Genomic DNA, 12,064 nt, shown 5'->3' with positions numbered 1-12,064 from the left:
CTCCACGCTTCGACGTGGTGTCGAGGTGAAAATAGACTTTTCCTTCATGACAGTAGTCTCTCGATTGGTACATGGGTATGACTGTGAGACACAGCAGATCTCATGTCGAAAATAAGCGGACATCGCCATCATTGCCAAATAATGTGCCCGAGTTGAAGCCCATAGCAAAGCAAGTTTTACCACCACACAGCTCTGACTGCGTATATTGCCGTAACCACCATGACCAGTTTCATGACATGACGAGCAGTACATTGTCAGAAGAAGACAACAGGGTTACCGAGTTAGGAGCCGAGCACACAAAGATCTTGTTCACCAAGTCTTTGTGGTTGGAAGTCATCTGAAACCCCCTTGATGTTCTATTTTTAGAAGTCCCGTGAGGCTCAGTGTGTAGATGCCAACAGACCCAACTTTTGCCGCGCCTCTTCATCAGACACAAGAGGCAGTCTTCTGGATAGGATTCATCTTATCGTTGCTCACCATAACGGCATGGCCCGATATCAAGGTGTTGGGAATTGATGAGTGCCCGCATTGAGGGATTTCTAGCAAACCATTCACATGCCGTCTCGTAGCCTGGAACGGACTTGGGCCATTGGCATTGAGTGACTGGATGCCTAACATAATTTGCGATGTTCAGGCATAGATGCCTGAGTGGGAAGAGGTGTTCGCGTCGAGATGTGTCGCTCGGGTTGAAGGGAGAATATATGTCGTTGATGTTCGTTGATATTCAAACGGCCAGCGAATAGGAGGCCAGGGCAATGACATGCCGTTTCATCGAGCCCCAGTCTCGTGTGGAACCTTGACGTGCTGATGCCCAGTGCGCAACACAGATCAAGGGCCCGCCGTCGTCATGATGACTAAGCCCGGCCGGGGTCCGCGATCAACGGAATGACGCAAGAGATAGAGCTCCTCCAGCTGCTATCCATGTCTCTACCAGATAGAAGTGATAGACAATTGTAAAGACAAACATTTCATGATTTTATCCCCGAGCGGACTGGCTTGGCAACGGTGGCGGTTAGCAGAGTTCCCGTGCCAATAAGCGGGCGATGGATAGCTGCGCAGTAGGGCTGCCCGGTGGTGGTGTGGTGTTTGGGCTTGGATGGAAGATTGAAGACTCGCATCGGGGGAGGGGCAGCTGAAGGGGAGTGCGAGACGGGTGGAATCGATGAATCATGGCGTTATCTCTAACAGACCAGCAAACGTTGGATCCCTTGTGTTGGGAAAAGCTCTCAGTCTCAAAAAAAAAAAAACCCAACGAAGGACCTAACGTTGATGGTCGAGAAGCGAGGGGGTTGGTCGGCAAAACTGCATATTACCGGCTTGTTCGACGCCAGAAGGTCTGCGATCCATCTCGATGCACCCGCAGCAGTCCAGTAAGGCAGCGAAGCAGCTCCCAAAGGTCCCCACCGGATGTTCCATCGCTGCAGGGCATCCACGCATCACCCCATTGGCATCCTGGAAGAGCTACGTGAGCTGCTGCAGAAGAGGTTCTCTTGGGCTGGTACGGGCACCAAGTGCATCAGACTGCAGTAGCTCCGAGAAGCTCCCCGGTCCCTGCAAGAACCCAAGCGCCGCCGTCTTTCACCTTCATCCCCCTCGGTGCCTTTCCTAACAGCCCGGAGCACCACCAGGGCACTATAAACCAACCCAAACCCCAAGCTACTTGATACAAGCTTCCCCGCCCCTCTCACTCAACAACAAGACACTGCTTGTGCCCTGTGTCATCCAGTTGCCATTGTCCAACCAACAGCCCCAGCCTTGCCAGCCCACCAAGCCCAGCGCCATTCTGCGGCAGACGCCTCCCCCTTCCCGTCTCCCCGTGATCCTATTCTCGACTTCTTTCCAATTTCGGGAGATTCCAAGGTGCTTTGCCGTTGCCCAGCCGCGCTTCGATTCCTGCGTTTCGCGACATTCGGATCCGACGTCACATTTCTTGTTGCTTGCGGTTCCCCTATAAGACAACTTCTGTGCCCGGCCGCCCTGAGCTGAGCTGACCCCAACCTCTCCCTTGGGTCTCGCGAGAACATTCCTTACTAGCATACATTTCCGGGGTGGGTTTTCGAACTATATTTCTTCCTCAAATACCCGTTATTCGTTATTTCGTTTTTTTCCTTGATTTTGTTGGGCCCAATAATCCACCGGCCGAACCGCATCTGCAACCCGTTTCCCCTCCCCCGCATCTTGGGTCTGACCTATTTCTTCGACCATTGCATCATCCATCAACGAACCTCTCAGCTCTTTGCCTTGTGCTGACTTGAAACCGCCAAAGTTACTTTCGAAGCCAAACGACACCTCTCAGATTTCCGAAATGGCAGACGACGGACGCGAACCTCGCGAGGTCAGGAACCACCTCCTCTTCGAGATTGCGACAGAAGTGGCGCATCGTGGTATGTTGGATATGTGCTTTCAAGCAATAACATTCTCGAACCTTCGCTGACCGGGGTGTTCGTTGCACAGTTGGTGGTATCTACTCTGTGATCAAGTCCAAGGCTCCAGTAACAACTGCTGAATATGGCGACCGTTACACGCTCATCGGACCCCTTAATCACCAGTCTGTGAGTTTCTCCTGCCCTGCATTAGCCCCCATTGGTGACCGTGACCATGCAGCTAACACCCCCCTTCAGGCGGCCGTCGAGGTCGAGGCGATCGAACCCACCAACCCCGAGCTTGCTGCGACGATTCAGTCCATGAGGGATCGTGGCATTGGTATTCTGTATGGTCGCTGGCTGATCGAGGGTGCGCCAAGAGTCCTTCTCTTTGACACGAAAACCGCATATCATTATCTGAACGAGTGGAAGACGGATCTGTGGAACGTGGCCTCTATCCCCTCCCCTGATAATGACGAGGAAACAAACGAGGCTGTTGTGTTTGGTTACCTTGTCGCATGGTTCCTTGGAGAGGTATTGTTCCGGGTCTGACAACCCGCCCAAAGCAACGGTTTCACTGACACCATGTTCTAGTTTGTGTGCCACGAAAAGAAGAAGGCTGTCATTGCCCACTTCCACGAGTGGCTCGCCGGTGTCGCCCTTCCTCTGTGCAAGAGGCGCCGTATTGATGTTACCACCATCTTCACCACCCACGCTACGCTTCTCGGTCGGTACCTCTGCGCCGGCTCGGTCGATTTCTACAACAACCTGCAATACTTTGACGTCGACGCCGAGGCTGGCAAGCGCGGTATCTACCATCGGTACTGCATCGAGCGGGCGTCGGCTCACTCCTGTGATGTCTTCACCACCGTCTCGCACATTACCGCGTACGAGAGCGAGCATCTCTTGAAGCGCAAGCCCGACGGAGTGCTGCCCAATGGTCTCAACGTCACCAAGTTCTCCGCCATGCACGAGTTCCAGAACCTTCACCAACAGTCCAAGGAGAAGATCCACGACTTTGTCCGCGGTCACTTCTATGGTCACTACGATTTCGATCCTGAAAACACTCTCTACTTCTTCACGGCTGGTCGCTACGAGTTCCGGAATAAGGGTGTAGACATGTTCATCGAGTCCCTTGCTCGTCTGAACCACCGCCTCAAGAGCTCTGGCAGCAAGACCACCGTCGTTGCCTTTATCATCATGCCCGCCCAGACCACCTCGCTGACTGTGGAGGCCCTCAAGGGCCAGGCCGTTATCAAGTCGCTCAGAGACACCGTGGACACAATTGAGCGCAACATTGGCAGACGCATTTTCGAACGCTCCCTCAAGTGGCACGACGGAGAGCCGATGCCTGATGACAAGGAGATCCTCACCAGCCAGGACCGTGTCTTGCTTCGTCGCCGTCTCTTTGCCATGAAGAGGCACGGACTTCCCCCTATTGTCACGCACAACATGGTCAACGACAGCGAGGATCCTATTCTGAACCAGATCCGTCGGGTACAGCTCTTCAACCACCCATCGGACCGCGTCAAGATCATCTTCCACCCAGAGTTCCTGAACTCTGCGAACCCGGTGCTCCCGCTTGACTATGACGACTTTGTGCGTGGCACACACTTGGGTGTCTTTGCGTCGTACTACGAGCCATGGGGCTACACGCCAGCCGAATGCACCGTGATGGGTGTGCCCAGCATCACAACCAACCTTTCCGGTTTTGGCTGCTACATGGAGGAGTTGATTGAGAACTCGAGCGATTATGGTATCTACATCGTCGACCGCCGTAACAAGGGTGTGGACGACTCGGTCAACCAGCTTACCTCGAGCATGTTTGACTTTACACAAAAGAGCCGTCGCCAGCGCATCAACCAGCGCAACCGGACGGAGCGTCTGAGCGACCTCCTTGACTGGAAGCGTATGGGCATGGAATATGTCAAGGCTCGCCAGCTCGCCCTCAGACGGGCCTACCCAACCTCGTTCAATGGTGACGAGGAGGAGGACTACATTCCTGGCCCCGAGCAAAAGATTTCGCGGCCATTCTCGGTGCCTGGCTCGCCCAGGGACAGGACCGGCATGATGACTCCTGGCGACTTTGCCAGTCTCCAGGAGGGTCGGGAGGGACTCAGCACTGAGGACTACGTCGCGTGGAAGCTTCCGTAAGTTTTACTTTTGGTCTACTGCATTTTTTGCTTTGAAACCGTTGTTGACCTTGATACGACAGTGAGGAAGAGGACCCCGATGAGTACCCGTTCCCTCTCACCCTTCGAACCAAGCAACCCAGCGGAGCGGCGACGCCCCCTCACGTCAACGGCAACTAAGCAAGAGCCGGTCTTTTTTCTTTGAGCGTGCCCGGTTAGTATAATTAGCAAGCATTGAGTCTAGCATATTCATGGGACGAAAAATGAGTTTCTGAAAAAAACTGGTGTTGGGTGGGTGTACGAGAAGGGAAATAGTTCATGGATTGAATGGATGGGAGGGGGGAGGCTTTTTTGAAATTATTGTATGTACCTAGTTAAGCACATTGTGTAGATTGTATGCGACATGCATATTGAAAGTGCCGGGATGTATTTGGGGTGTAATGTACTATGATTGATGAGATTTTTGTTTATGGTGTCTCAACAGGCTGTAAGGTTGATGTTGTGTTGTGTGAGGTTGTAGGTCATGTTAAAGCGGCCAAGTCAGTCTAACGTTATTCAGAACATGAGATGATATTTGTATTCTTGAAATGTGAAAATTGGAATGCGGTTATGCTTTTCTGCCTGAGTAGATAGGTTCCTACCAGTAAAAAGAAAAAAAAACAAAAAAAAAAAAAGGGGGTATAGTACACACAAATTCCTTTTTTGCCCACGCTCGTCAAAAAAAAAAAATTTCGCTCCCAAAGAAAAAAAGCTGTATATATCCCATCCTAACCCAACCCATCATCGTCATATGCCATTCATGTATCCCATTATCAACCCTTTCATTGTCCCAGCCACGCCATTGTATCGTGTATTTATCACCTCCACAAATCCAACCTCTCCCTCTTCCCCTCCCCGTCCCGCGTCCTCGGCCTAGGCCACTCTTCTTGTTGCTGTTCCTCCTCTTGTCTCCCCCTCGGCACATCAGTGGGAACAGCCAAAAACCCGCCTCCCTCCCCCCTCCCACCAACAAGCACGCTCCTCCTTGCCCCGGCACCAGAGCTCCAACCGCCTGCGTCACCCAAGATATCAGCACCCAAGCCGTAACTGCTTAGTGGTCTCTCCCCCTTGTTTTGTCTTCCACCGCCGCCACCGCCGCCGCCGATGCGGACAAAATTCCAGTTTAGCGCGTCGTCCTCTTCGGATTTTGTAAAAACTTCCAGCTTTGCGGGGAGGTTGAGGAAGGCGTTGTGGGCGGTGGTGAGGCTGGCGAAGGGGTTGTTGCTGCTGAAGCGATTGGTTTGTTGTTGGTTCTGACCAAAGGGGGAGAGGCTGGACAGGCTGCCTTGGGGGCGGTGGCCGGGGGAGAAGGGGTTGGAGTTGGGCAGTGAGGAGCCGGGTTGTAAGGGGGGGAGACCACCGAAATTGGCGGGTCTTGATGGGGATGACGAAAAGGGTGTTATGGAGGAGGAGCTGCCTGGTCGGGCGGGGGAGGAACTAAAGGAGGGTAAAGGGAGAGGCGGTAAGCCGAGGAGGAGGTCGGGGAAGGTGGTGTCCCTTACGTAGGCGGAGCGGAGTTGTGGCAGGCCGCCTGATAGGAGGGAGGTGGCCAGGTAGGTGTAGTAGGATGATGTTATGCTTGAGGAGTTGTGTGGTGGGGAGCCGTATTTCTTGGTTGGGGTCGCGGAGGTGATTTCGTAGCGGAGGGTTTCGAGGGTGGTGCTCCTGAGGGGTTGGAGGTCTGGAGAGGAAGGCATGGCGACGGTGGCCCTTTCGACGATGGAGAGGTGTTTCAATCCGCGAGCGAGGGATATTATCGAGTGTAGCCCCCAAACGCGGACACCAGTGTTGTTAAGGGTCAGCACCCGGAGCCGCTCTCGTGATTCAGGGGAGGTGGATAGCCACGACCTCAGGCCATCCCCAGTGATATTCTTGCAGTCGGTCAAAACCAACTCCTCGATCGTCCCCGGAAAAGGAGGCAGCTGCTCCTCCCACCCACTCGAAAAAACTTCATCCCCGACATCCATCTCCGACATCTTCAGCGCCTTCAACCCCCCCAACCCACCCAACACCAACCTCAACATCCCCCCGTCCATCCCTATCCTATTCAGCTCCAACACCTCCAGCCTCGTCCACACCCTCCCCGTCGCCAGCGCCTGCAAAGAGTTTTCGCTCCCGCGCATGTAGCTCATCTTCCTCAACTCCAAACACCTCGCCTGGACCTCCAGCCGCAACGTCACAAACCCCGGCTCGTCGGTAAACAAGCCCTCTGGTAAATCAACATATCTCAACCCCGGCGTAACCGCAATCGTCCTCGCCAAATCCGCCTGCGCCGCTTCCCTAAGCATGTACGGCATCTTGAGATATCTCACCAACGCCCCCCTCCTAACCGGGTCCTCTCTCAACGTCCGACACAGCAGCTTCAGCCTCATCAAACACGGATCCTCCGGCGAGCCATTCCTGTCAAAAAACGAGCGGCGTTTTCTTCGATCAGAAAGAATCGGTTCCAGAGGGCAGTAATGCACCGGATCGAGTCGTATACTATGATACCTTTTCAACCCCCCCCCCCAACCAGAATATCAGCATTGTCCTGTGTTGCAATGAATGGAGACACATACAAAACCTTGACCCCCTCCCCCCTCCACTGTCTACACACCCCAACGCAATGCGCCAAATCCCTCATGTCACAAAGCATGCACCTCTCCTCTTCCCCCCCAACAATCATCATTGCGCTCCCCTCAAACGTCTCGTAGCTCTCGTCCCTGGCATGGGGGCACACCAGTCCGAAGATACGCCGTAGCACCCCCTCAGGCAGTTGGGCAATCAATCTAGGGGAATTGCCCGTCACCATGGCCCTGAACCCAGAGCCGGATAGTTGGTAATCTCTCGGGTCATAACTGTTGGATCGTGGTGTTGTCGTTTGGTCATTGCTGAACCTAGGATCGTAATGCGCCGCCCCACCACCACCGCCATCAAGCGACTTGTTCTTTTTTATGCGCGAGAAGAAGCCCATTGTTGCGCGCACCGAGGATCAATGAGTCAATCGCGTGGTGAGCATACAGACGTGGAGCCGTAGTCAGGTTCGAGAGGGAGAGAAACAAAGAAGATTAAAATAAAGAAAGAAAAAAAAGGAGGGGTGGTGGTGCTAGGTAAGAGAAAGATGTATCCCCAGGGAGGGCGCAGCACCAGCCGCCGTTGAGCTGTCGACACAAACAGGGGTCCCAACAGTTCAAACCACAGGGCTGGAAAATGGAGATTGAAGAAGGATGCCCGCTGCGGGGGCGCTGAGGGCCAAATGCTGCTAACTATTAGTGGCAGATTAGTGGACGTTTGAAAGAAGTCCTTGAAACACATCTTTTTGCAGATCGGGTGCTGATAGGCTACAGCTGTGCCGCTGAGTCGACCATAGCTCGGTGATTAGGACAAGCAAGGGACGGGACGAAAAGAACGAGTCCTACCAAACGACATCTTTTGAAAGTGACAATCAAGACTTTTGTTGGCTGAGAATCAAGGGTGGCGTGGAAGAAGCGGTATTTTGGTAATATCATGTTTTACCATCTAAAAAAAAGCCATCATATATAGAACTTCTTCAAACATCACTCCACACACCATCATCAATAATTCCATCCATCGCTTTGCCATTGCCATCAAAATGTATTCATTCCCCACCCCTTTTTATCTTCTTTTGTCTGGTCTCGAGCTCTGATCCGCTCAACAATCCCCCCAAAAGCAATACCAACAAACATGCCCATCAATTGTTTACCTCCAATGCTGCTCCCAAACGCCAAACACTCCCCTCAACATACATAATCACCGCCTCCTCTTCTCCCCATGCTGACCCCCCCTTAAGCCAGATAAGGCGCAAAGAACTGCTGGGCCTCAGGAGCCAGCCTCTCCTGAGCAAACCGCGTGATCTGCCCGTTCGTCTTCGCGTTCGCCTCCTTGACATACTGTCCGACCCACTTCTCAATCTCAGTGATCTCGGGGTAGGCATCCGTGGGGCCGCGCTTGCACGTGTTCAAAGGCGTGAAACCAATGCCGAAGCCAATGTCGTCCACATCGTTCTCAACAAGGAGCTCGTCACCCAGACCAGCAGCAACCCTGGGTGGGTTCTTGAGGAGGTCCAGCAGGTTCGTGCAGGTGAAGCCCCAGCCCTTGGCGTAGCGCGTGGCAAAGGCCTCGGACTCGCACAGCGTCTTGGTGTAAGAAACAACAGCCAGCTTGCGGTCCACCGGCTTGGCGAACAAGGCAGTGGTGGGTCGGATAACCTGCAGGTAAAAAGGAGTAAAAACGTTTGCCTGGACGGCATCGGCGTGCTTGATGAAGAAGTCGGCCCCGAGCCCTGGCTTGGCCGTGATGAGATGGTAGAAACGCGCTACACGGAGCTTGTGCGAATCGCTAGGGTGCTTCTGGACGCTGTCGAAGACAAGGCCGACCACATTGGTGAAGAATGGCTCCAACACCTCACTATAGCAACGAGGTTAGCTTTTTTGAATCGTTCGAACTGGAGTTAGGCACTTACGCAGGGAATGTGGTCACGACGGAGTCGATGATGTCAAAGGCATTCTGCGACGTCTTTTTGCTGGCCAAAAGACGCTGGAAGATGAGGAGTACGGCTTCCAGCTTGTTCTCCAGCACAATGGCCTGGGCGGCCTTCGGGATGATGGCCGCAAGGAACCGGGAAAGAGGGGGCGCATTGCCTCTGGTGTCCCATAGAGTCGGGGTAAGCACAAGTTCCAAAAGAGCCTTGAAATCGCCTGGAATCTGCGCGGTTGGGTTGAGCTCCAAAAGAAGCGAGAAGATCTGGAAGACGAAGGGGATGAACTCGGACACATCCTCGGTGAGGATCAATGCAAACGGCTCCCACAGGCGGCTGATAAGGTCGACCTGAGGCAGACTACTGCAGTATCTGTTACAAGTTAGCGATTTCAGTCCAGTGCAGTCAAGAAACCAAAAAGTCCTACCTGACAAGGGCCCCCATGGCCTCAAAGTGATAGTAGTAAAAGCGCGGGTTGCTGGGGTTCTGCTTGATGATATTGGTGATGCCATTCAGGTGAGTGAGAATATTGTTGATACCACACTCGGCCGCCCCCTCCTTGAGAACGATCAGAACGCGCATGATGCACCTCATCAAGAACTCATTCTCCTGCAACTTTGCTGGCGAGGCGTCCTTTTCAACAAGACCGAAGAGGTGTTCCAAGAGCTCCTTGGCATGGGGCTGGATGTCAGCCCGAGGGAAAATGTGCTGGCCGGAATCGTCCGTCAGGTAAAGCACTCTCTCGACCGCAATGGCCGCATAAGTGTAGACCACATAGTTGTCTGAACCCAGGTTCTGGATGAGTGGCTGCATAGCAGCGGCCCACTGGGCCTTGTCAAGCTGGCTGCGGAAGTTGTAGAGGTACTTGATGGCATCAACCTTGGCAATAGGATGCGAGTCCCCACCAACAAGGTCACCAGCAATATGTTGGGTGAAAAACTCCACCACATTGATATGGCTGTTGACCGTCTTGACACCGTGAGATGCCGTGACGGCACCCTTGGCAGCAATGGCGAGGAAGAGATACACAGCGGTATCCTTGGCCTTCCAGTCACTCTTTCCTTGCTCGAGGAAATGGTTGATGTACTTGAAGACCACTTGTGTCACCAGCATCTCAAAGTTTCCGAGCAGCTTCTGGAGAAAATCGGTCGAAGCCCTTCTTCTCGAATCGGTATCGGAGCCCTCCAGATCATGTCTGATGAATTCGATCGGCTCGTCCTCGAACATTTCAACATCCGATTCTCTGAGAGACACATTTGGGATAATGACCTTCTCAACAATTGTGCCCAGTGTCGCCTCGTCACTGAAAATCTGTGCGTGCCTAGACACTGAAGCCACAGCGGTAAGGAATTTAAGCGCTTGGCAAGTGAGGATGTCATATCTCTTCTCGGGCCCAACGCTGGAGAGCACGTTCCACACATCCTGGGTGAACTTTTGGACATATGGGTTGAAGTCATCGTCGTACTTGTTTGTGTACAGCTGAAGAACTTCGCAGATGTCTGACTTGAGGTTCTCGAGTGGCGTGGGATCGTCCTCCTCGCCATCAAAGACTGGGTTGGTGTAACTGAGATACTTGTGGAGGAGCACGGTGATGGACTGTAGGTTCGACTCGATGACTGGTGGTAGGTCCTGGCACGAAAGGTCGTAGAAGATCTTAACAAGGAGACTCATCGTGGTAAGCCAACCCCTGAGCTCGGCTTCGTTGCCCGAGTTGGCCCCAATTTGCTGGTCGGCGATGCCCAGCATCTGGATAAAGGGGTCGCCAAACACACCAACCACATGCAGCACTTCGCGGTTCAGGTCGTTGCTCGAGAACAGAGGGCGCCACCGACCGAAAATCGAGTGTGCAACCTCCAAAACGCCATTTGTTTGCTTAAAACTCGTTGGAGAAAGGCGGCTGACAAGATCTTGGGTAAGGGTGTCCCAGCGCTCCCAGAAATCGGAATCGGCAATGGTCGAGATGGCCTCGCCCAGTTGGGCCTGGATTTGGCTGGGGGCTTCAATCATCATGCCGACAATCTCCTTCTTGATGGTCTCGACCTCGTTCGCAGCAAGCTTGTGGGATCCATCCTCGTTTACCCAGTTGTGGCGGATAAAGTTCTTAAAGGCAAGGGCTGCCGCGAGGCGGGTCTGGGTTGGTTTCGTGGCATCGTGGACGAGTGTGAGAAGGGACAGGGAATAGTTGGGCTGTTCTGATAGAATCTTGAGCTCGGCCTCAGCTGAAAAAGAGGAAAAGAGAAACAAATGTTAGTCTGAGCGGTCACGGAGCGGGAGTTTGCTATGTGATTGATGCCTACCTTTGCGGTGCTGCTTCGCATCCAGTGTCAGGTTAAGCAGCTGAGCGATCTGCACCAGGTCGGTCGCCATGTTTGGCAGCTGCTTCGTGATTCTCGTGGTATTTGTACTACTTGTGATGGTGAGATGTGTGTTGGGAGGTTGCAAGCAATATGACGACGTGTATGTGGCAGTGGCTTCAATTTTGGAAGCAAAACAAAAACACCTGAAAAAGCGGTTGACGGTTGCCAGAGTTATGGTGGGGGAGAAGGTCTTCTGGCAGTCTCCGCCTGGGATCCAAAATTATCAGAGCCTTGGCTGGCGCAGGGCCACGGGCCACCTCAGAGGCTCAGGGACCTTGTTAGGTAGCGGGGTGCGTGCGGTACTTGCCGTCGGCCCTCCAAATAGTGGGGAAGGAAGCTCTGGGAAAGATGATGATAACGACTTATCGTCCTCTATCAAACGAACCTCGTCTCTTTCTCATTCATTGTGAGGGAACTTGCATAAGACGCAAACTATCTCCATTAGCCTTTTAGTCATCATTCTCTCTATAGCCTACTCGATCTATTCTTTGACCATGGAGCACCGGACCGTCTCTCCCTGACACAAACAACAGTGCCACAGTGCTCTCTGCAAAACTTGACAGAAAATCTCAGTTTTCCATATCACTTTTTTTTTGCTTTTTTTCCCCATCGCCGTCGTGCAAGCCAGGAAGGTGTGATTGGCTGGGGCGGGTCAACACGCAGCCGTCAACCACCCCCCCCCCTCCCCCCCAGCTC

The 12,064-nt window shown here is 53.3% G+C and overlaps 3 protein-coding genes across 3 annotated transcripts; 1 reads left to right on the top strand and 2 right to left on the bottom strand.

Annotated features, from left to right (window-relative positions):
* The first annotated feature begins 1,010 nt into the window (after positions 1-1,010).
* On the top strand, positions 1,011-6,010 carry GSY1 (glycogen synthase). Its single transcript, XM_062944835.1, has 6 exons — positions 1,011-2,384; positions 2,455-2,552; positions 2,622-2,897; positions 2,958-4,513; positions 4,579-4,914; positions 5,215-6,010. Exons 1-5 carry the CDS (start codon positions 2,306-2,308, stop codon positions 4,673-4,675), a joined length of 2,106 nt encoding a protein of 701 aa, XP_062803707.1. The 5' UTR covers positions 1,011-2,305; the 3' UTR covers positions 4,676-4,914; positions 5,215-6,010.
* QC764_211290 (uncharacterized protein) lies at positions 5,050-7,788 on the bottom strand. Its single transcript, XM_062944834.1, has 2 exons — positions 7,093-7,788; positions 5,050-7,024 (listed from the first exon to the last, which is right to left on the bottom strand). The coding sequence occupies exons 1-2, from the start codon at positions 7,485-7,487 to the stop codon at positions 5,353-5,355; spliced, it is 2,067 nt and encodes a 688-aa protein (XP_062803706.1). The 5' UTR covers positions 7,488-7,788; the 3' UTR covers positions 5,050-5,352.
* A 239-nt stretch (positions 7,789-8,027) lies between these two features.
* CSE1 (importin-alpha export receptor) lies at positions 8,028-11,916 on the bottom strand. Its single transcript, XM_062944833.1, has 4 exons — positions 11,309-11,916; positions 9,439-11,230; positions 8,997-9,383; positions 8,028-8,941 (listed from the first exon to the last, which is right to left on the bottom strand). Exons 1-4 carry the CDS (start codon positions 11,376-11,378, stop codon positions 8,320-8,322), a joined length of 2,871 nt encoding a protein of 956 aa, XP_062803705.1. The 5' UTR covers positions 11,379-11,916; the 3' UTR covers positions 8,028-8,319.
* Positions 11,917-12,064: the final 148 nt, after the last annotated feature.

The sequence above is a fragment of the Podospora pseudoanserina genome, chromosome 2 (assembly GCF_035222485.1).
Source record: "Podospora pseudoanserina strain CBS 124.78 chromosome 2, whole genome shotgun sequence".
NCBI classification, from domain to species: Eukaryota; Fungi; Ascomycota; class Sordariomycetes; order Sordariales; family Podosporaceae; genus Podospora; species Podospora pseudoanserina.
Note: the sequence above shows the minus strand (reverse complement) of the source record. Positions and strands in the feature narration are given on the sequence as shown.